The sequence below is a fragment of the Barbus barbus genome (genome assembly GCF_936440315.1).
Source record: "Barbus barbus genome assembly, chromosome: 5".
Taxonomy (NCBI): Eukaryota; Metazoa; Chordata; class Actinopteri; order Cypriniformes; family Cyprinidae; genus Barbus; species Barbus barbus.
This window is the reverse complement of record NC_136733.1, coordinates 29,964,489-29,989,455: the sequence shown is the minus strand read 5'-3', so window position 1 is coordinate 29,989,455 and position 24,967 is coordinate 29,964,489. Positions and strand designations below refer to the sequence as shown.

Sequence of the window (24,967 nt, the reverse complement as noted above, 5' to 3'; positions counted from 1 at the left end):
TTATTAATATTGCCACCTTTTATGCTCCTGTTAACTTCCAAAAGCACAAACATTAAATAACATTTGAAAAATTAATAGTTGTAATTAACATACAGGAGTGGTTCTCGTCCAGAGAGTCGGGGCCCACTAGGGGGTCGCAGTACACTTCTAAGTGCGCCTCAAGATGACATAGAATGGTAGACAAAATCTTCTAAAAATGGTTAAATATACTTTTATTTTATTTATCATATGGTATCTTTCGTTTTGTTTTTGATGAACTGTTTTAAAACCGGTTAGAGTCATTTGACCCGAAACATCATAATAATCACCCACAACAACCCACAACAACTGAAAACAAAAACATACAATGTTATTCCCGTTTTTTAATTAAAAGATCATATCAATACTAATAGGCCACCTTACAATAGCAGGGCATTTAGTTTAAGCTGAGACATTGTTAAAAAAAACACAATATGATACATTTGATCTTTCTGCTTTGTGTCTGCTGTTTGACAGTTGCCCATTTTTGAGCATTTGATAATATCTAATATCGCGAGATATTTTGTACAACTCTGAAAGTGGCAATTGATCACTCTGTTCTCGCGAGATTTGGTGTGAAGCTCTGAAAGGGGCGTGTGCGCGCGCCGTGACTGTACGGTCCTGTCATGACGCATACACCAAAATTATGCTTTATAACTTATTGTCTGGTCACCAGTAACTCATGAAAAGCTTCGTACATTAACCAACATGTCGGACGAAGAGCTACCGTCTACTTCTCGGGAGGCGCACGCGGAGGCGGAAGAGGTAAAGAGAAAGAGAAGTACAGAATGTGTAGCAGACGGACATGAAAAGCAGGATGCAGAAGTTTCCAGTTCATCTGCGTTTGGGGGGAACGGAACATGGCGGGAAGGCGGAGTTCAGTTCACATCTGCAGAGCTTTAGATGCTTATTACTAGTGTTTCAGAGCATGTTTTTGTGGCTCTGACAGATTTGCATGCAGAGTTGCGCCACTCTTCGTGCAGCATGCAGATCTGTCTGAACGACATCTACAACTATATGCAGACATGCGTAAATAAACACTCACATACTCACTGTTACTGACACTTGAAATGAGCTTATATAAGGCTGGGTTAGTCAGAGTACTGATCCTATGTCACTATCAGCAGTTCATCTGGGCTCTAACTTTTAGTTATCAAATAGAGTCGTTTTAATAAGCCATTGAAACATTATATGTTATATGAGTTTGGTCACATTTTGTTCATATTGCTGTGTTTACATAAATAGCGTGTAATCAGTGCAAATATTGTGTTGTTATTTATTGACCTACTGTAGTGATTATGATGTAAGTTTTGTAACACATCCCTTAAAAAAGTTACAATGGCTACCATAGCTTCTGCTAAAATATCATAGTAGTTATTGTTACTAAAATCAAACTGCGGTAAGGTATATGCCAAAACAGGCATATAATAATATTATTAATAATAAAAAAAGACTGGATGTTATAATGATTTATTTTGAATGTACAGTAGAAACAATAATCATAGCAACTATGGTTATCATGACAACCTGTTGTAAGGAATGGTTGATGTTACTTGTTACTTTACGCTTAAGTTAAAGGTGAAGTAAGGCTGCAGCTTTGAATAACTGAAAAAAAGCCAATTTATTAAAAACAAAAACATGTTGTTCCACATTCTGTCATCAGTGTCATGCTCTAGATAAAATGCAAACTGCAGGTTGTAAAAAATAAATGTAGTAAATGTATTTGTACATTAATAACCATTACATTATAAAACAAAAACACCTGTTTACATACAGCTGTTAAAACTAAATTTCTCAATTTAAAAATATAACAATTCAAATTATAATAAAGGAAAACACAAATTTATTTCTCTGGACTTAGTAACATTAATAAGTGTCATTTATTCAGCGGTGGCCTGTGAGAGAATTTTCAGAGGCTGATATGTCAATAAAAATTGATCGAACTAATTTCAGAAGGTTTGATTAGGGCTGCACGATTATGACAAAAATCATATTCGCCAATTATTCCCTTGAAATTGTTATTGCAATTACGATTATCACAATTTACATTAAATTATGTTTTGAAAAGCTTTATGCCATTGTTTGAAGCAACTGCATGCTGTATTTTAGCTGAAAACGCTCTTCCTGAAAAACTGTTAACTTTTTTGTTATACTAAAACCAAAAGTAAATCAATGGGAAAAAAAAAATTGTTTTTTGTAATTGTGCCTTTGAATGATTACGTGGCTGTGGCATCCAGAACAGATGTTCTTAATCTTTTGTCTTACCACAAATAGATTTGGTGATGTACTAATGTGATACTGAAAGCTGATTGGTTTGAGTTGTTACCTCTTATCATGATCGGGTATATCTATGCGATTGGAGATCTGATCATATGCATCTGTGTAAATTGAATAAAATAGAAGGACTGCCACTGTTTGTGAATATATTGTATATTTATATTTAATAAAATTTTTGGAGCTAAATTTAACACCCAACAAAAATATTTCAGCAAAATTGTGATCCTTTTTCAAAGAGCTCAGTCTGTTTCATACGTATGTGAGCTGTCATCTATTCATTGAAGTCTGTGAAATGTAATGGGGAATTGCTGGCCGTCAAGATGAGCCTTTAGACAAAGTGGAAATATTTGGGTGAATTACTAATATTTATACCATAAAATGAAAGTCATGCGTGGAGGAAAACATGTTTCTAGCGCATTAAACAGCGTGCGCATCTGTCACAGCACCTGGCATCGAATAGTTGTTACAATAAATATATTTGCATGTATTGGTATCTAATGTGTGTCTTTTGATTTGTGTTTCTAGGAAGACCCGCCATTTCTCCTGGACCCTCCTCCTAAAGCAGCTGTGAAGGAGAGCTTGGCTGACCCTGAGTATGAGGAAAAAAGAGTGAGTTTCATTACACTTTTAATCCACACTGTTTATGTATAATGTTGTGGCAGCTGGTTTTTAAATACATCGAGGTGGTAGTCGGGTAACCAACCCTCAAGACCAACCAGAGATGGAGGTGAAAACAACCAAATGAAGGAATCTACTAGATGTCAAGCAAATACTGAATTCAGACACCTGCCTACTTTCATATAGTGCTTGTGAATTCAGCATTTTTCATATTTCAGGTACAGCTTAGGCCGTGTTTGGTTGAAATTTTCTTTTTTTTTAATTGATGGAATACAAATAATGTAAAATCAACTAACCAATTTTAAAATGTTGCATGCATTTAAATGTGAAAAAAGTGTTTTTTTCCCCCCTGTGGACCAACAGGGTAGTTTTTAAACAAAACTTTGTAAATTAAAAAATATTTTTTGTTACTGCTGGGCAACGATTAATCGCAATTAATCGCATCCAAAATAAAAGTTTTTGTGTTCATAATATATGTGCGGTTGCTGTGTATATTTATTATGTATATATAAATACACTCATGCATGTATATATTTAAAAATATAAGTTATGTTTATATATTAAATATATTTATATATACTATTAATTATATGAATATAAACACTGTAAAAAAAAAAAAAAATGAGCCAACTTAAAATTTCAAGGCAACCAGCTTCAGCAGAGTTCTCTCAATTTATTTTTGTAGGAGATTCTCAACTTTTTGTTGTATAAACAAGTTGAGAAAACTCAAAAATCTGCTGAAGCTGGTTGCCTTAAAATTTTAAGTTGGCGCAAGTTTTTTTTTTTTACTGTGAATATATACATGTAAATACAAGTGAATATTTTCTAAATATATACTGTATGTGTGTGTCTTTATATATACATAATAAATATGCACAGTACACACATATATTATGTACACAAAAACTTTTATTTGTAATCGTTGCCCAACTAATTTTCAGATCATATGTTACTCAAAAATCTTCGTCTCTCCCTTGGCTATAGAATACAGACCGTGCGAACAGGTTTGAGTTCCTGCTGAAGCAGACTGAGCTGTTCGCTCATTTCATTCAGCCTGCCAGTCAGAAATCCCCTACCTCACCTCTGAAGGTCAAAGTGGGGAGACCCCGAATCAAACAGGATGAGAAACAGAACCTGCTGTCTGTCGGAGAGTGAGTCAGACACACATACACAGACATGCATGCTCACACATTCAGATGCATGAGGTTAGCGATTATTCCCAAAGCTGTTGGTCAGACATGTGTTGTCATGGTGAGTGGGTTTGATTTATTTCTGGCCCATGTTTGTGTGTTTCAGTAACCGCCATCGTCGAACAGAGCAGGAGGAGGATGAAGAACTCTTATCTGAGAGCAGGAAGGCAGCTAATGTTCTTGTTCGTTTTGAGGAGTCACCATCATGTATGAATCAATGTTTTTGTGAACAGTCAGGCTGTTTATATATATTAATGAATCTCACACGGTTCTAAATACAAATAGCAATTAATATTGGTACTTTAATATATTAGTTATTTAAAAACAAAAATACTGATTATTTACTCACTCCCATGTCATTTCAAACCCATATGCTGCTATTTCTTCCATGGAACACAAAAAGAGGATTTATACAGAACTTTTAATATGGTGCAAGTTATTTGACATGACATTTATCTACAAGACAAGCAACATTAAATGGCGTTTGATGTTACTGACATCCAAAAACTGTGAATCATGACATCAATTTGGCCTGTTCTCCACACAAAGCTATCATATGACTTGAGAAGGCTCTGAATGTAGTCATATGGGCTACTTTTATGGTACGTTCATAGTGCTCTATTGTTCTTTCTGGATCTTAACAGTTCATAGTCACTATATAGTATGCGGTCTTTGTATGATAATGATTCTTTAACAAATTAAAATTTTGTATTGGGGGCCTCAAGATGACTTAAAATATCTTAAAATTAGACAAGCATTAAAATAAGCCACAACAACTAAAAAAGTAATAATTTATTTTAATTCACACAATCAACAACTCTTTTTTATGAAGAACTAGGATTTACACTTTCTTTGAAAACCCGATTATATGAGGTAGACATTAATATGATCATTTAAATTAATAAATTAAAATTAATAAAATATTATAAAATAAAATATAACTCTATGTGAATAAAAAATATTTGTAATATTTATAAATAAAAAATCCTTATCCTTAATCCTTGTTGATGGGCCTTGGAGTCAAAAAGGTTAGGAAACACTGCTTTACAGGGGAAGTGTGAAGTTTCTGCAACACTTAACAGTCCCTAATGGAATTGCAAAAATAATGATTGTTTCCATTCCAAGCACAAAGGATCCCACAGAGGCCATGCATAGTTATTATTTTTCTGTCTAATTTCCTTTGGAATTTTAAGGCCTTTTTTCTTACTTTATAGCCTCTTTAAGCTTCTGTATTCTTGGAAACAACAATCATTTTTATAGTTTTGAAATTACACACTGCACCTTTAATAACTCACAAGGAGACAACAAATTCACATGAACTGTGTTATCAAGCTGTCAGACACCTGTAATGTGATTTAAGCACTTTTTCCAGTACTTGATTTCATGAGATGATTTATAATAGCTCATTCACCTGTGATCAGATTTAATGGTTGCTGATTATTCATTTTTGATTCATCGACAGATGTTAAGAATGGAGCTTTGAGAGATTATCAAATCCGAGGCCTGAACTGGATGATTTCTCTGTATGAAAATGGCATCAATGGCATCCTGGCTGATGAGATGGTAAAAATCTATTTCTCTCTAATGTTTTAAAATAAGGGTCAACACATTGAAACCCAGCACAGTCCAAGTGGCAGATAAAAGCAACTATATGATGTAGTCCTTAATGGAACGCCTACATTTTCAGAAATAGTCTGAATATGCGTCATTGCAGAACCACACAGATTCATGACAATGAAAATGCGGCTCCAGCATCTTTTCAGAGGCTTCAGTAAGATTGTGATTTTTCTGGGTCTGTCTTGTTGATGTCATAGACTGTGACTCACTGGATTTCTGTGTTCTGATTGGTTCAGGGTCTGGGTAAGACCCTGCAGACAATCGCGTTGCTAGGCTATCTGAAGCACTACAGGAACATTCCTGGCCCCCACATGGTCCTAGTGCCCAAATCTACCCTGCATAACTGGATGAATGAATTCAAGCGCTGGGTGCCCACCCTGAAGGCCGTCTGTCTCATTGGGGATAAAGATGAAAGAGTAAGGCTGCTCAAGTCCTTCCGTTTTTCTTTTCTGTGCCCATTCTACCCACTTTCATTCAACCAACAGGTCTTTCAAAATGCTTGTATTATAATTAATCAGTCCTAATTAGTATGTGCATTTTTTTAGGCAGCGTTCATACGTGACGTGATGATGCCCGGTGAATGGGATGTGTGCGTGACATCATACGAGATGGTGATTCGGGAGAAATCTGTCTTTAAGAAGTTTAACTGGCGCTATCTGGTTATCGACGAGGCCCATCGTATCAAAAACGAGAAATCCAAGGTATTTCAACCCAGACAAACAACTGATGAGAACCAATTAATGCAAGAGTAAATAAAAAAGCAGAGCAATATGTCTCATAACACTTCTGATGATTTAATGATCTGATGCAGAGGAAAAGACTTCAGAGCCATCTTTCCTCTCTTTTTCCTTCTTGCTGTCTCTTTCTCTTTTATCTCTGGCTCACAGTTGTCAGAGATTGTGCGTGAGTTTAAGACGACCAATCGTCTGTTGTTGACTGGTACCCCACTGCAGAATAATCTACATGAGCTCTGGTCGCTTTTGAACTTTCTGTTGCCTGATGTGTTCAACTCTGCCAGTGTGAGTCATACTTTTTTAAATATCGCAGCCTGTTTTATCTCCTCCCACACGTTATGTTGCTGTATCTGTCACAGTTGTGTTGGAAGTTTGTGTGCAAATGTGCTGTGTGCTTAAAGAAGTCTTCACTTTAGATTATAAAAGTTTATAATCAGATCAGCAAAGAGACTGGGAAAAAATGGCTCCAGACTGTTTTTAGTTGAATTTTTATTTTCTTGATTCTACAGTACCTTTCAAAAGTTTGGGGCAAGTAAGATAAAAAAAGGAAAAAAAAGAAAAAGAAATTAATACTTTTATTTAGAAAGCAGGGCTCGCAAAATTGCTAACCCGATGTTCTGGGACTATTGTGTCTTCCAGTTAGGCTACCAAAATGTATCCCTGTCTGTATTCTCTTAAGCAGTCGGTTATGTCTTAAGTGAACTTAAACAGTGGAGAAAGAAATTGCATGTGTATCATTATATTGGATCCATGCATCAGGTCTTAAAGAGATAGAAGCGTATAAAATCCTGCTGCTGTCTGTGTCATTAATGTTAAACAACAAAACACAACTTTCAACAAAGATGAATCTTTATTTAATTTATACAGTGAACACTAGGCAGTGTTATTTTACATGCAATTATTACATTTCTGTACCTGAAAACACTTTTTTTGCTCAAAATCTGGAATATGATCCTCACCATGAATTTTGTGATCAGTTGCACCCCTACTCTCTTGACTTGTTATTTGAAGAAAAATACATTCATAGAAGTTTTTGATCATGCTGATTTGTCCACAGAGAGATGTGACACTGAAAACTGGAGTAATGCCATCATAAGAATTTTTTTCAATTTCATTTTTTTTTTTAAACTGTATTAAATGAGAAAATTATTTCAAGTTAGTGTATATAACAGATCATTGTCTAAGAGGCACAATTTTGATCATAACTCGGTGAGAAGCCAACAGGTCCCCATAAATTATTTCTAAATGAAAACATAAAAATGCAAAAATAAAAATGCTTCTGTAAAGGTTAGGTTTAAAGGTAAAAAAAATCAATAATATTAGCTCTGTATAAAGACAGTAGAAGTTAATTGACTGTTAGTATCATAAAAAAATATATCTGTGTGTTTCTAAAATTTCAGGATTTTGATTCTTGGTTTGACACAAATAACTGTCTTGGTGACCAGAAGCTGGTTGAAAGACTTCATGCAGTGAGTCTAACTCTCTCTTTGGAAGATATATTTAGTATTGTTCAGCATTGAAGAAGTTTTTGTTGTTGATGATGATGATGATGATGATAATGATTGGGACATTCAGGCTATGGAGTGGTTGTTTTCAGGTTCTGCGTCCATTCCTGTTGCGTCGTATCAAAGCGGAGGTGGAGAAGAGTCTTCCTCCTAAGAAAGAGGTGAAGATTTACCTGGGGCTCAGTAAAATGCAGAGAGAATGGTAAGATCACACGCTCACAACTTTAAAAACAAACGTTTGTTAAGGGGATGAGACATAAAACTAGGTTTGGGTACTGAAACCCGGTACCAATATGGCACCGGTACCTATGTAACCGATATGTACTAGAACTGAATCAGAACACAGATTTCGATGCCTCATTTCGGTACCATGCCTGCTGTCCTTTGTTCCTCCGAAACGAACGTAAGAAGCGTCATCACCGGCACCGCATGTGAAAAATTATTTCCAGACTGAGAAAGTGCACGTGAACTCGAGTCGGAAAGCTCTAATAATACAAGTCCAACAAATCTTTGTTGTAATGCGAGTGTGCTGTTTTCACTTTCCGACTTAAAAGCACAACTCGGGAAATGAGAGCACCCGAGGAGCACGTGAATTCAGAAATTACACTCTGACTGCAGCAGGTAGCCTTCCATTAAATAGCTAAGCTAAACATGCTTAAATTATAATGCCTAAAGCTAAAATTCTCTTGTATTCATGTTTTTAAACCTGTTGTCCAACAAAAGAGAACATTATAACTAGGGATGTGCGCTACGACTAATTTGACTCGTTCAAACGAGACGAACATGGCTGGACAAGAATTAACTGATGATTACGCTTAACAAGAACAGGAAACAAACCAAATATGGACACAAGGGGCAGGAACACATGACACACACGACAGAACCCTGACAGTACTCCCCCCTCCCGAAAGGCTCGTCCCGAGCCTTAACAGTTCCATCAGGGAGGGGGGGTGGTCGCTCTGGAAGCCCCTCAGGACAGACATCCACAGGAACACAGGACAGGGACCTCCAGAGCAGAACAGACGGAGGCCCCGGCGGAGCTCAGGAAGCCATGGTGGAGCAGGGAGCTCAGGAGGCCATGGCGGGTGGTATTTGTGGCTGTGGCATCCTTCATTGGCCCGCCCACCCCACCCAGAGCTCTACTACCCCCCCCCAAAATTTCCATGGGGAATCCAGGGGGTATCAGGAGCCCTCCGGGGCCAGACAGACAGGAACAGGGACAGGACAGGAACCCGATAGCCCTCCAGGGCTAAACTCACAGACACAGGAACAGGACAGGACAGGACCGGACAGGACCGCCCACAGGAACAGGAGCCCACCTGGGCTAGCTCGGAAGTAGAGGCTTCTTAATGGGCATGACAAGGAGTCAGGGGGCCTCACAAGGTTCCCTCAGCAACCGCTTCCACTTCCGCGACAGGGGGGCAGGCGGCTGGAATGGCCTCCATGGCCACAAGACGAGGAGCCTGCCCCAGACGAGTCTCCATGGACAAGACATGACAAGGTAAGTTAAAATGTTCCTGTGGGCACAACAAACACAAACACGGCTCTCCTGGCCGTGACGTGTGGACTTGATCCACGGAGAGGGTAATGGCGGCCGACGGGCATGAGTCAGCGGCAATCCGGCGGGCTTGAGTCAGCGGCAATCCGGCGGGCATGGAGTCAGAGGCTGGCCGGCGGGCATTGAGTCAGAGGCGGGTCGGCGGCGTGCACAGGGGAACCACCGACGGTGGGTGGGCTTTCCCCACGGACGGCGACGTGATCTCCCGCGAACGGCGGGGTCGGTGTGCCGCGGACGGTGGCGTGATCTCCCGCGAACGGCGGCGTGACTTGGGGGAGCCGCCGACGGTGGGTTGGCTTTCCCCACGGACGGCGGATATCTCCAATGATCGGCGGGTTGGATGAGCCGCGGACAACGGCAAACTTCTCCCGCGATCGGCAGACTGGAGGGCTCGCGGCCAGCGGACTCGCGGCAATCCTGCCGAACTCCCACGCCCACTTGATGCGGGCTAAGGCAGGATGACGAGCGGTGACTTCCATGCCGCGAGGGACAGACAAAACAGGAACAAAACAAGACTTTTGAAAACGAAAAACAAAACGGAGTGAAGGGGCGCCGCATACTGTTGTGGTCTGGTCTTCTGTCACGGTGTACACACGAGGGAGGAACCAGGAACACGCAGACGAGGATAACTTCAAATGATAATCTTTACTGAATAACATCAAGGCAGGGCAAGACAAGGCAGGGCAAAACACAGACAGGAACACCGGGGAATAACGAGTAGACCAGACCAAATCTAACTGAACAGACAGGACTATAAATACACAGGTAAATCATAGATAATGAGACGAACATGGCTGGACAAGAATTAACTGATGATTACGCTTAACAAGGACAGGAAACAAACCAAATATGGACACAAGGGGCAGGAACACATGACACACACGACAGAACCCTGACAAGGGACTACTGAACAGATTTAGAAGTTGATTTTAAAATGCGAAGTATTTAAAATTAAATTTAAAAGAAAGCTGTGCAAACCTTTGCGGTAACACTTTATTTTACGGTTACACCTATTAGTTGCTTATTAGCATGCATATTACTAGAGCACATATTAATTAATTAAGCACATATTAATACCTTATTCTACATGACCTTAATCTACATCCCTAATCCTACCCAATACCTAAATTTAACAATTACCTTACTAACTATTAATAAGCAGCAAATTAAGAATTTATTGAGGGAAATGTCTTAGTTAATAGTTAACAAGTGTTACCTATTCTAAAGTGTTACCACACTTGCATTTTTACAAAATTTTGACACACACTTATGGTCTTGAGCCACTTGTGGACTTGAACACTTGGGCCAAACACAGGAAATACGTCATATAAGTTGTCAAGTGCAAAGGCCGCAAGTGTGGGTATTTGGACAAGGCACATATTGGGGATTTCCTGGAGCTTCATGAGTTCCGCTACTTCTGTGACTGGATATGTGGATTTTGTTCGAGGGCGCCCTCAGGCGTCCAGTATGAATGAAAAAGACATCATGTGTTTAGTGCTAACGGCCAATCCAATTATTAATTGGTGATTTTTTTTTATTATTTTTATTTTTTTTGTTTTCAAGTATCGGTTCAGGCACCGTTTAGGCACCGGTACCATTTTAAAAGTATCAATTTGGCACCGGTATCGAAAAAAAACCAAACGATACCCAACCCTACATAAAACCCCCTTTCAGATTCTGGATCACAGTCGTATAGCACTTGACCACATTAAAAATTAAGTTTACCAGATACACTGTAATGCATATCACTGAAGCAAGAACTTTGATGGACTGAGTTGTACATTTTTACTAAGGGCTGTGTTTTTTAATTTTGCTCTCATCGAGTAAAAAAAGCAAAAAAAAAAAGTGTCATCCAACTTAATGATCAGTATTGCATGAATTATTCTGCAGAACTAGTTTGGGAATTGCTTGTTTCTTTCTGCAAATCATCACTTACATCTCTCTTCATTTTCACGGGTGCTCTTTAAAACTTGCCATATGGTTTGATAAACACTTTGGGTGAATATTAGAGTGTTGTATGTGCTGTGTAGTGGTGAAATGAAAATATACTGTAAACAAACGCTGTTGCTTATCAGACAGATTTTTATTAATTTTTAACTCATCTCATCGGTGGATTGTCTGAATGACTATCATCCCTGTATAATTAGACTAGTTTAGGCAAGGCAAGGCAAGGCAAGTTTATTTATATAGCACATTTCATACACAGTGGTAATTCAAAGTGCTTTACATAAAATAAAGTGAAATAGACATTAAAAATCAATAAAAACATGGGAATAAAGATAATAAAAACAAGGAATTTTAAAATGATATAGAAATTGATTTAAAATAAATTTAAAGAAAATGATTATACATAAAATTCATTCAACAAATGCACAGTTAAACAGATGAGTTTTGAGTCTGGATTTAAATGTGGCTAATTTTTTAGCACATCTGATCTCTTCTGGAAGCTGGTTCCAACTGCGGGCCGCGTAATAGCTAAAAGCAGACTCCCCTTGTTTTGTGTGAACCCTTGGTATTTCTAACTGACTCGATCCTAATGATCTGAGTGGTCTGTTCGGTTTATATTCAGTGAGCATATCAGCAATATATTTAGGTCCTGGGCCATTGAGTGACTTATAAACGAGTAAAAGTACTTTAAAATCAGTCCTAAATGTAACTGGAAGCCAGTGTAAGGACCTGAGGACTGGTGTGATATGCTCAGATTTTCTGGTTCTAGTCAGAATCCTGGCAGCAGCGTTCTGGATGAGCTGCAGCTGTCTAATGGTCTTCTTTGGAAGGCCGGTCATAACTGACTCATAACTAGACGTGTTTCTTAAAATTATGCTTATTTCAGTCATAACAGCACAAAAATATCTCACAAAAAGCAGAGACCTACAGATTATGTACGAATAACTGGGTGTTTTTTTCACTGCAAGAACTTTGTCCAACAGTAATCTTGAAATGCATTGATGGCAGTGGATTTGTTTATAAAGCGCTGCTTTGATGGATATGGTGGTGATGCTTTAAAGATGAATGTGGTGATGTAACTTCTCAAAGAGGGTTAACTGTTAGCACGAAAAACATAAGAAAAACATCTTGATTAACTCAGTAGTCAACCTCACTAACCATTTAGAAGGCTAGCAGTTATTGTCATGTGTTGTAATAAAAATTCACACATTGACAAAGTGTTTGTTTCCTTGTTTTAACCAGGTACACACGTATCTTAATGAAGGATATTGACATCCTAAACTCTGCTGGTAAGATGGATAAGATGCGACTTTTGAATATTCTGATGCAGCTGCGGAAATGCTGCAACCATCCGTACCTGTTTGATGGGGCGGAGCCTGGTCCCCCATACACCACGGACACACACTTAGCCACCAACAGCGGCAAGATGGTTGTGCTGGATAAACTTCTGCCGAAAGTGCAAGAGCAAGGTGTGCAGTGTGTGTGTTTATTAGCTTTTAATTGGCAGATATTTACTCATGTTTTAGTAACTTTTTCATGTTTGCGCATGAATTCCTGGATATATGTGTGTGCAGGATCCAGAGTGTTAATATTCAGCCAGATGACACGGATGTTGGATATTCTGGAAGATTATTGCATGTGGAGAGGGTTTGAGTACTGCAGATTGGATGGCAATACACCACACGAGGCCAGAGAGGTACACATACACTTAACCACACACACACACACACATACATACATTAAACGGCATTCTTTCATAGAGACACATGCATGTTATGCAACAAATGGCTCTTATGAGCCAGTTAATTTTTTATTTAATCAAAATCATACAGCATAAATGGTGTAGTTCAACCGAATCATGAACAAATAGCTCTATTGAGTCAGTTATTAATAGTGAATCAGTAGTTATTGACTGATTCTTTAAATTATAATTTTCCATTAAAGACAGACATTATGAGTTTTGTCAGTAGCAAAAAAAAATTTAATGAATGAATGAATAAGGAATGTTACGGGACACTTGTCACCTTTTTGCAAAAATGGCCATTTTGGATCCAGAATAGGTCTACACAAGAAGCTTTAAGAAATAAGTTAAGAAATTTCTTAAGATAAATTATACGAAGTTCATAAGAATGTTCTTATGTGGTCTTCCAAAAAACATGATTTAACATGCAAAAGCTAAGAAATTAAGAGAGCAATGAATATTAGTGTCATATTTTAACTGTCGTTCTGTAAAATTAAATAAAAAATATATTTTCTTTTATTTTAGAGAACAATAGTAATATTATGGTAATATATTTATGTTTGTTTAACATTTGTAATTGAATATTTTTTTTTTATAAATTTTATTATTATTGATTTAATTAAAATTATTATTGAATTGTCATATTGATTGGGTTCCATAAAAACTATATTTATAACTTTTTTATAACTATATATAACTGCTTTTTATTTTTTTAAAGCTGGGGCCATGCGGTTTGTAGTTTGTTTAACATTATTATTTAATATATAGTTTTGCCTTTATGGCATAGTATTGTCTTTATTCCAACTGTGAATTTGTTTTAATAAAAATTGTTTTAAGTTTTTTTTAATGTCAACCTGCAAAGGATTTGCGTTTCATCTGCAAAAATATTTCTTTCTCTAAAGAACTAAAGGTATTGTTTATGGTCTGGTAAGAGAAAAAAGAACTGCTCTCATTAAATCATGTTTCACATCTAAATACCAAAAGGTATAAAGGAATGATCCACCAAGAGGAAGAAAGGAAATCAACAGGCTTTATAAAATTATGAAACACGTACAGATACTTCACGTGGAATCTCAGCAGAATTTATATAAAGACACTGATTAACCAACCTGGTGGTCATGGAAACCGCTGATCAGTTCTGGGGTGAATGTAAAGTCTGTGGTTACATGGGGATGTTAGACGCACTCATAAGCTAAGAATATTCTTGCAAATACTAGACATTAAAAGTGTTGCTTTCTTCTTCCATCAGTTTCAAATCTAACAACCAGTTTGCGTTTTTAATGTTTTAACAAATTTTAAGTAATATTGTGTAGAATAAGAGTCTGTTTGATTTCATTCATCATGTGTAAATTTGTTGTACATGTAAATATCAGTTGCATACGTAAATCGCTTTGTATATGTATATCAGCCACTGACCACCCTAATAGACTTATAATTATATAATAATATTATAATTATATAAGTGGTTCAAATAAATAATTTCTGTCTCTCTTAAATGCTGTCTTTTTTCCCCCTGTCCTTCTATCTCTGTTGTTGTTCGTTAGCAAGCCATAGATGCTTTTAATGCCCCGAACAGCAGTAAATTTATCTTCATGCTGAGCACACGGGCAGGTGGGCTGGGAATTAATTTGGCTACAGCTGACGTGGTGATTCTCTACGACTCAGACTGGAATCCACAGGTGGACCTGCAGGCCATGGTGAGAATCACAACACACACACGCACACACACAAACACACACAAAACTACAAAACCAAGCTTAGTAAACTTTATGATTGTGAGCCTCAGAGAGGTGCCAGCGTTCTTTATGACTGTTGTTTAAAATGGTTGTTGTTGTGCCGTGTACCTTATTTTAGGACCGTGCTCACCGTATCGGACAGAGAAAACCAGTAAAAGTGTTCAGGTTGATCACAGACAACACAGTGGAGGAGAGGATTGTGGAGAGAGCAGAGATGAAGCTACGCCTGGACTCTATAGTGATTCAGCAGGGTATGAATACACTAGGAGTAAAACAGTTCCTGCTGAGAAAAAAATTATTCCTTACGCTTCAGTCTCTCTAATGACACCTTTAAAAATATAAATATTAAACTATGAATTTTAAGGTGTTCATGTTTTAAAAAGTAATTACTGTAATTCTCTCTCTCTGAATGGCTGTAATGACAAAGGGGAAATGGATTTAACAGTCAATTAAACAAAAAAACTCAAACTTCGTAATTGAAATGTGTAATTATAAGTAATTTGCATTACTTGAAGTAAACAAAACTCTACAGATGGTTTGCAAATTGTAGATGCTAATAGATTTCTCACTGGAGTAGTTTTTGAACTACTATTGGATGCAAGGGTTTGGTGTATGATGTTGAAACCTAGTGGTATTTACTAGTGGCCAATGTGTTGTGATGATCTTTGACAGTAGCACTATTCAAATGCACTACGGTTCAAAAGTTTGGGGTTAGTATGATTTCTTGTTTTTTTTTTAAATAAAATACTAGAAGTGACAGTAAAGATTCATAATTATAGGAAATGTTTCTTGAGCACCAAATCAGCATACAACCCGAATTCCGGAAATTTTGGGACGTTTTTAAAATTTGAATAAAATGAAAACTAAAATTATTTTAAATCACATGAAGCCAGTATTTTATTCACAATAGAATTTTACAATTTTATGTACAAAATGAGCTAATTTCAAATTTGATGGCTGCTACAGGTCTCAAAATAGTTGGGACGGGGGTATGTTTACCATGGTGTAGCATCTCCTCTTCTTTTCAAAACAGTTTGAAGACGTCTGGGCATCGAGGTTATAAGTTTCTGGAGGTTTGGTGTTGCAATTTGGTCCCATTCTTGCCTGATATAGGTTTCCAGCTGCTGAAGAGTTCGTGGTCGTCTTTGACGTATTTTTCGTTTAATGATGCACCAAATGGTGAAAGATCTGGACTGCAGGCAGGCCAATTCAGCCCCCGGACTCTTCTACTATGAAGCCATGCTGTTGTAATAGCTGCAGTATGTGGTTTTGCATTGACCTGCTGAAATACACAAGGCCTTCCCTGAAATAGACGTCATCTGGAGGGGAGCATATGTTGCTCTAAAACCTTTATGTACATTTCAGCATTCATAGTGCCTTCTAAAACATGCAAGCTACCCATACTGTATGCACCCCCATACCATCAGAGATGCTGGCTTTTGAACTGAACGCTGATAACATGTTGGAAGGTCTCCCTCCTCTTTAGCCCGGAGGACACTGCGTCCGTGATTTCCAACAAGAATGTCAAATTTGGACTCGTCTGAACATAGAACACTTTTCCACTTTGAAACAGTCCATTTTAAATGAGCCTTGGCCCACAGGACACGACGGCGCTTCTGGACCATGTTCACATATGCTTTCTTTTTGCATGATAGAGCTTTAGTTGGCATCTGCAGATGGCACGGCGGATTGTGTTTACTGACAGTGGTTTCTGGAAGTATTCCTGGGCCCATTTAGTAGTGTCAATGACAGAATCATGCCGATGAGTGATGCAGTGTCGTCTGAGGGCATCCAGCAAATGTCTTCGGCCTTGTCCCTTAAGCAGAGAGATTTCTCCAGTTTCTCTGAATCTTTTGATGATGTAAAGCACTGTAGATGAGATTTGCAAAGCCTTTGCAATTTGACGTTGAGGAATGTTGTTTTTAAAGTATTCCACAATCTTTTTATGCACTCTTTCACAGATTGAAGAGCCTCTGCCCATCTTTACTTCTGAGAGACTCTGTCTCTCTAAGACATTCCTCTTATAGCTAATCATGTTACAGACCTGATGTCAATTAACTTAATTAGTTTCTAGATGTTCTCCCAGCTGAATCTTTTAAACATGTCTTGCTTTTTCAGCCCTTTGTTGCCCCCGTGCCAACTTTTTTGAGACCTGTAGCAGGCATGGTTAAACATGGTCTGTGTAAACATTTGTTATGCTCTCTATGTTCTATTGTGAATAAAATATTGGCTCATGTGATTTGAAAGTCTTTTAGTTTTCGTTTTATTCAAATTTAAAAAACGTCCCAACATTTCCGGAATTTGGGTTGTAGAATGAGTTCTGAAGTAATGAGTAATTATTTGAGCAATGTCTGCTGAACAGCTTTGCCATCACAAGAATAAATTACATTTCAGAATATATTAAAGTAGAAAACATTATTTAAATTAAATTGTAGTAATATTTCACAATATTACAGTTTTACTCTGTTTGATTTTTGATCAAATAGAGACTTTGTGAGCATAAGACTTAAAAAAAAAGAAAGACTAATAAGAACATTTTAAAACATTTAAAAATTACCATTACAAACATTACCAACCTCAAAGTTTTGAATTGTAGCGTGTTTAATATACACCATATCCCATGAATAAATGTTGATGTCTCACAAGAATTTAACAGTTTGGTGCATTAACAACCAATTGCAGTTTTAAAAACTGGTCAATATGTGTTTGAGAAAAACTTGAGAAAAAAGGTCAAGTAGCCTTTGTGCCCCGTCTTATGATGTGTTAAACAACAGTGATGCTCTGTTATTTGTGCTCTTACAGGACGGCTGATTGATCAGCAGAATAAACTGGGGAAGGATGAAATGCTACAAATGATTCGACATGGAGCTACACACGTGTTCGCCTCTAAAGACAGCGAACTAACAGATGAAGACATCGACACCATTCTGGAAAGAGGCGCCAAGAAGGTGAGAGACAAACAAATTAGACTAGACTGAAAACTATAAAGTTGGTTAAATTCACTGGTAAACTTCTTAATAGCTTCAGATTCAAATTCTGAAGGCATTCATATTCAAACTGATGAATATAAATTAAATAAAACCCATCAGATTTTCTTCACATCATGAGAATTTTCCACTCTTACCCTCTGGCTGATTCTATATAACCCTGTTGGACTCTCTTTGATGGCTGTTCTTCCTCTCAGACGGCAGAGATGAACGAACGCTTGAAGAAACTCGGCGAGAGCTCGCTGAGGAACTTCACCATGGACACGGGCAGCACCGAGACCAGCCTTTACAACTTTGAGGGAGAGGATTACAGAGAGAAACAAAAAGTTAGTGTCTGTGTGGAGGTTTACTGGGTGGGAATCGATTCATACTTGTGTATAATACAGCTCTGTGGTGCATCGGAGTCTATCAGTGTGCATTTGGCAGCTTTTTAAGCTTTGCACTTTCATGTCACAGACTGTGAGAGTTTGTGTGAAGCTGAAAGCGTAGTGTATGTGTGTGTTTAAGTGTGTTTTAAAGAATTCTGTGTGTTGTGCAGCTAAGTTTGATCGAATGGATCGAGCCTCCTAAGAGAGAAAGGAAGGCCAATTACGCTGTAGATGCTTACTTCAGAGAAGCACTGCGAGTCAGCGAACCAAGAGCCCCGAAGGTAACACACATGCACGATTTAGACACTGAAATTATTTTTCTTGTCAGTGCTACTCATGACTGCATACTCTAATGCAAGTACAGTGTACACAAGCCTACTACACAATAAATAATGCACTCAGATCACTGTTTTCATCAGACTGACAGCTGCACTGGAGACAGTGAGTTAAAGGAAACAGAAGTAGTAACTCAGCTGAAGGGCACTGTATCATCATGTATTGGAGGGACGTAATGGATAAAGGGTTGAAACACAAAGGTTGCAGGTTCAAACGCTGACTCAGAAAATGACCTCATGAACTGGACGTTCTTCATCTGTCTGTCCTGTCACTGCTGTGCCCTTGAGAGAGACACTTAACTCTAGATTGCTCCTGAGGGACGGTTTGTTCGAATAGTGCACTGTAAGTCATAAAAAACATCAATAAGGATAAAAGTGACTACTAAAGAAGAAGTAAATGCAGTGTTCTACTTCCTGTTGTAAGGGAACATTTTACCTTTGATGCAGCTTCTTAATATCTATAGTTGTTTTAATCAAATTTGTAAATTGTAGTCATTTTTATCACAGTTACTGGTGTTTTTATACATTTTTATTCATGAAACTTCCATAATTTTGTTATAAAATATCTAAATATGTGTACGATACATTTTGTTAATGTATCTTACAATATATTTAGATTTTCTGCTCATAAACTCATTATTTCTAACACTCTTCTATTTTATGTTGTACTGGTCAGGGCTGTTATTGTTAACGAAAACAAACTTTGTTCATTGAAATAAATCTGAATATTATATGAAAAACTTAAAAAAGTAGAAACGTTTTCTTGGCAATTAGCTGAAATAAAATAAATTTCAGTTGTACTAAAATGATTATAGCTAAATATAAAAAAGTAAAAAAGCTAATAAGACAAAAGCACAACAAAATTACTCTTACTAAAATCAGAAGCAAATTTAAAATATTAATAAATACTGTAATGTATATAAATAATACTATAATTGCATCAGACTGTCCCACCAATCATACATTTTACTGGATCTAGATTTTATGTTGAGAAAAATAACTGTCAAAAACCAGCAACCATTGGGAAAATTGTATTCTGTTGCTATTTGCGAGGGCAGAGTAAACTAGCTTTAATATTGCCTGGACCTTAAAAAAAAAAAAAAAAAATAGATTTCTAGCAAATGTGATGGAAGTTGATAGTTTATAAAGTGATAACCCTGGCAGCAAAATATTTACAGCAGGGAGCCAGTAAACCTCAATTTTAATGAATATCATTAAATTAAATCGAAAACCAAATGAGTGTTTTGATTAAAGTGAAGTGTCCGCTAGATAAAGATGCATCTGCCAGGAGCCTGACAGTGTTTTGTCATTATACAGTACACATCAAGAATCACACAGATGGTTGCATGAAAATATCTGCACAAGTGTATGTGGAGAGATCACAAAAAGCATGGTGTGTGTGTGTGTGTGTGTGGATGTGATCTAGGCGCCTCGGCCTCCAAAGCAGCCCAACATCCAGGACTTTCAGTTCTTTCCACCACGTCTCTTTGAGCTGCTGGAGATGGAGATTCTTTACTACAGGAAAACCATCGGATACAAGGTGAGTGCTTTCTGTACGTCATGATTGTATTATCTGTACTGCGTTAGGCTAACCAAGACTTGTAATAGCACTTGCACGTTGTTGCTCTTTTGTTGGTTTTGATTGCTTCTTATGTCCTCATTTGTAAGTCGCTTTGGATAAAAGCGTCTGCTAAATGACTAAATAAATAAATAAATAAATATTGAATATTCCTGTACAATCCGCTCAAGTTTTTTGCTGTTGAAGCATTGATCTAAAGCAGTGTGTGACCGTGTACGTGTGTTTATTGTAGGTTCCACGTAATCCAGATATCCCGAATTCTGCACAGGTCCAAAAAGAGGAACAAGCAAAGATAGACGAGGCCGAACCCCTCACACCTGAAGAGACAGAGGAAAAAGAGAAACTACTCACACAAGTACACATAATCATCCTCTCTGCCACTCACTTACACATTCATATAAATTACACACTTATAAATGTGCCAAGTACAGAGCAGAACTACAGCAGAATGTTGTTTTTCCTCAGGGCTTCACAAACTGGAACAAGCGGGATTTCAATCAGTTTATTAAAGCTAATGAGAAGTATGGTCGTGATGACATTGACAACATCGCCAGAGAGGTAGAGGGCAAAACGCCTGAGGAAGTCATGGAATACTCCGGTACAGTGCAACTAAACACAAGCCTAACATCTATAGAAATAACACACTAGGATTGTCCACTAGTTGGTGATTTTCTTGAACTAAATGGTCTTATGGAACTCTGTATACTTTGGCTCGTTTTGGGTTCTTGTGACCAGGAAGAATATATTAAAATATTAAACATAGTAAGATGAGAAATGATGATGGCAATAATAACAATAAATTTTATATTATTAGAATAAAATTGCTGTCATCTTATCTTATTAATTTCAGTACTTGAATTTTAATACTTTAAAAGTTGATTTTAGTGCAAACTGCTATTTAAAGCATTTAAGAAAACCCCCCCGAAATAATAAAAAAATATTTAAGGAAAAATTATGGAAAAAATTAAGCAACTTTGCTAATCGACTAGTCTGTTGTTGGGCATGTAGTGACTCATCCCTACTGTACACTTTACAGCTGTATTGACTACACCACACACACATATAAACATGCATAAAATACTCCAGTAACTACCTCACACCACACAAAAAAAATATTTCACTGATGTAATAACTACACACGCCTTACACATTGTTTGTCGTTATAATAGCGGTGTTTTGGGAGCGCTGTAATGAGCTGCAGGATATTGAGAAGATCATGGCTCAGATAGAGCGAGGAGAAGCTCGCATCCAGAGACGCATCAGCATCAAAAAAGCCTTGGACGCCAAGGTCAACCTTTCAAAAACTTGCCATGAGATTCAATTATGTTGTTGACAAGCCAGTTTTTCTTTAATTATGATTGTGTGGTAGCTTTAGTATTTCTTGCTTTTGATGATTTGCAACCTCAGTATAAGGTAATAAAGTCACAGCCTTATCAGGTGAAGCAAGAAACTTTCAGAGAAAATTACATTTTTGATGCAATAATAATTAATAAATATTACTTGTTTGATGACGTGTGTTTGGTGTACTTGTAGATAGCGCGGTACAAGGCTCCGTTCCACCAGCTCCGCATCCAGTACGGCACAAACAAAGGAAAGAACTACACAGAGGTGGGTGAATATGACAGAGTTAGTTTGTGTGTAGTGTGTTTACGAAGAACCTAAAATATGGAAACTTTTCTTTGTGTGTGTGTGCCTGCAGGAGGAAGACAGGTTTCTGATTTGCATGTTGCATAAGATGGGCTTTGATAAAGAATATGTCTATGAAGAACTTCGGCAGTGTGTACGGAACGCTCCACAATTCAGATTTGACTGGTTCATCAAATCCAGGACTGCAATGGTGAGAACTCTTTAGAGCCAGGACTCCCACAATCTCAGAAAGAAAGGTACCAAACTGTCACTGGGCGGTACCTTTTCAAAAGGTACTAATATGTACACTTTAGGAAAAGTGCTAATATGTATCTTTAAGGTGCTAATATGTAACATTTTAGGGTAAACATGGTGCAAAGATGTACCTTTATGCTTTTGTACCTTAGGGTACTGTCCCAGTGACACTTTTTTTTTTTTTTTTCTGAGAGTGAACAGTCATAGGTAACTTGGAAATATCAGGGGATATTTTTGTTAAAAATTCTTAACAAGAACCCGTTCTCTGCGTATAATTGGTGTCATAAAAAACTCATCCAACAATCATAAACGTCTGGAAAATCAATGGAAAAAATAATGACACTTATTACCTGGAAATGTGTTCAAAAGGTGTGGAAATTAAATTAATTACAGTTTATATATATAATTTATTCAGACACCTTCAACATTTTTCACATTATCACAGTTATTCGCTATAGTTTAGAAAATGGTTATAAAATATGACAAGAACTCAGTGTTAAACTGTCAGAACAAATTCATCTTGATAATGCCATCTGTGGTGTAAAAAGATCCGTTTAGCAATTAAAGAAAAAAACACCCACATTTTTTATCAGTTTTACTGGGTATATGTCACAGTTTGCTTTATTTTGCTATCCTCACTTACATAAATGAACTGTAGTGTTCTGCACCCACCAGTAAAAAAAATACCAAAAACTATATATGGTGTCTGAATAATTTTAGTTTGACTGTATATAGGGCAGACTTTTAAAAAAGGGATATTAAATGTCAGTAGCAAAGCCTTCTTTAAGAGGCATCACCACATGAAAAAAGATTAATAAAGAGTCTAAAAAGGCACCTTAATTTATATTAATATAACTTAATATTATTAATATTAGGGTTATGTAACAGTTACTGTCAGCTCACATTAGAAGTGAATGGGAAGTCTAATATGGATATAATTCTGTGGTTGTGCATGTGTGTAGGTTTACTTAGGTCTACTTTGGGGACAGCATTGTCCCCAGAAGTGAACTGTATGTGACAAAGCTTCAAAAAGTGGAAAATGCAAAAAAAAAAAGAATACTTTTATGGTTTGGGTTAAGATTAGTCTGTAGTGTTTATGTAAAAACAATAAAATAAATGATGACAGCCTGTGGAATGTTCTCATTTAGACAGCCGAGTAAATGTGTATGTGTGTCTCACACACAAATGCAAAACTCTGTTTTTTAATCATATTAGATCCAGGGATGTTTTTCAGGTCATATTGGCGTGCGTGTTTGTGAAAGCGTGTGGGTGCAGATGCTTGTGTGATGCCTGAAAGGAATTGTAAAAGTCGATGAGATGTGATGCATAACTCTTGTGCTGAGATGATGAAAGAGTTTCCTTGCGTGTGTTTTGTCTGGTTTGCTAGGAGCTGCAGCGCCGCTGTAACACGCTCATTTCTCTCATTGAGAAAGAGAACATGGAGATCGAGGAGAAAGAGCGCGCTGAGAAAAAGAGAAGAACACCCAAAGGACAATCAGTAATACGTCCTGTCTTCTTTCTTTTCGCTCCATCTGTTGTTGTGCTCCGTGCTTCACCTCCCCAGAGACTTTCTCTCTAGTTTGGAATCGCGCTTGAACAACTGAACAAGAACAACGTGAAAATGATCAAAATTCCCCTCAGATTTACTGTCCGCAGTAAAGTATAGCATATCCCACTGACGATTTCAAACCTGTCTGTCTGTCTATGTATCTGTCTATCTATCAGAGCATGTGCATGGTGAGTTGTAAAGATTTTGCCTGGAGCAAGGAGAATATTTTTCCCTTTTTCTGCCTCTTCTCCCTCGCTTCAGTACCATTCCATCACATGCTAACTGCCTATAATGCCAGCAAGATCTATCTATCTATCTATCTATCTATCTATCTATCTATCTATCTATCTATCTATCTATCTATCTATCTATCTATCTATCTATCTATCTATCTATCTATCTATCTATCTATCTATCTTCTGTACATCTTAAGATATATCCATGTATCCATTTGTCATCTGTCTGTCTGACTGTCCTAAAAACATGCTGTTTGTTTCATCTTGTCACAGGCTCACAAGCGTAAAGCCGAGGTGTCGTCTGACAGGAAAGAGAAGAAATCTCGTACCTGACTCCTGTACCCGCAGCTCTTTGCTCCCCATTACGAAGCACTACAATAATCAGATGCCTCTCTACAGCATTTTGACGTTCTGTTTTTATTTGTTATATCTGTGACTGAACACCAGTTTCTTAAAATATACATGTACATTTTTAGCAAAACAAAATCTTTTTTGTGACATCCAAAATTCTTCCGTATCATTGAATTTTGTTCCACGAGCTGCATATTTGTTGGCAGCTACGCAATGTTTTGCTAAAGCTTGTTTTTATTAAGCATTTTTTCTAAATGTTCCTTGTTCATATCATTTATTTAGCATGCTAAATAGGGGCTCTGAAGCCTGTTCTGATCTTGTTTGCGTTTTATAAATCTTTTTGCCTGAGACTCGGTTATTGTATGTTTAAGGTCTCTGTGATCTGCACCTTAATCCATGTGATCAGTAGCTTTGCACATCCAGTCTTTTTAAGCTCTTTTATACATTCATGTGCCATTTTAATGTTGCATTTAAGCTATTTTTCACATTATTGTTTGCACTCGTTTGAACCTTTCTTGATCTTTATATGTACAAGTCCAGTATTATTAAAAAACTAAATCGGTTGGTTTTGTTTATATTTTATTAATGTTTATATGCTTATAATGTGGAAGAGAAACTGTGCCACTGTGACTTTACAAACTTTGCGTAATTGGAGATAAAAATCTTGAGAACAAGCAATGAACCCTTTCTCTTTGACACTGAAGATGATTTAGTAGAGTAACCTAAGCAACCAAAACCAG

The 24,967-nt window shown here is 37.3% G+C and overlaps 1 protein-coding gene across 2 annotated transcripts; it reads left to right on the top strand.

Annotated features, from left to right (window-relative positions):
• Positions 1-583: 583 nt before the first annotated feature.
• On the top strand, positions 584-24,903 carry LOC306870171 (SWI/SNF-related matrix-associated actin-dependent regulator of chromatin subfamily A member 5-like). 2 transcript variants are annotated; one of them, XM_079417280.1, is made up of 25 exons: positions 584-783; positions 2,821-2,904; positions 3,898-4,064; positions 4,210-4,310; positions 5,566-5,666; positions 5,957-6,136; positions 6,266-6,421; positions 6,608-6,739; positions 7,855-7,923; positions 8,052-8,161; positions 12,707-12,933; positions 13,039-13,160; positions 14,750-14,902; positions 15,060-15,192; positions 17,744-17,889; positions 18,126-18,254; positions 18,467-18,577; positions 20,058-20,171; positions 20,443-20,565; positions 20,676-20,808; positions 21,380-21,498; positions 21,744-21,818; positions 21,910-22,047; positions 23,479-23,589; positions 24,150-24,903. In XM_079417280.1, the coding sequence occupies exons 1-25, from the start codon at positions 727-729 to the stop codon at positions 24,207-24,209; spliced, it is 3,051 nt and encodes a 1,016-aa protein (XP_079273406.1). In that variant the 5' UTR covers positions 584-726; the 3' UTR covers positions 24,210-24,903. The 2 variants fall into 2 exon arrangements, with proteins under 2 accessions (XP_079273406.1, XP_079273405.1); XM_079417279.1 differs by lacking the exon at positions 24,150-24,903 and having other exon boundaries at positions 596-783; positions 23,479-23,783.
• Positions 24,904-24,967: the final 64 nt, after the last annotated feature.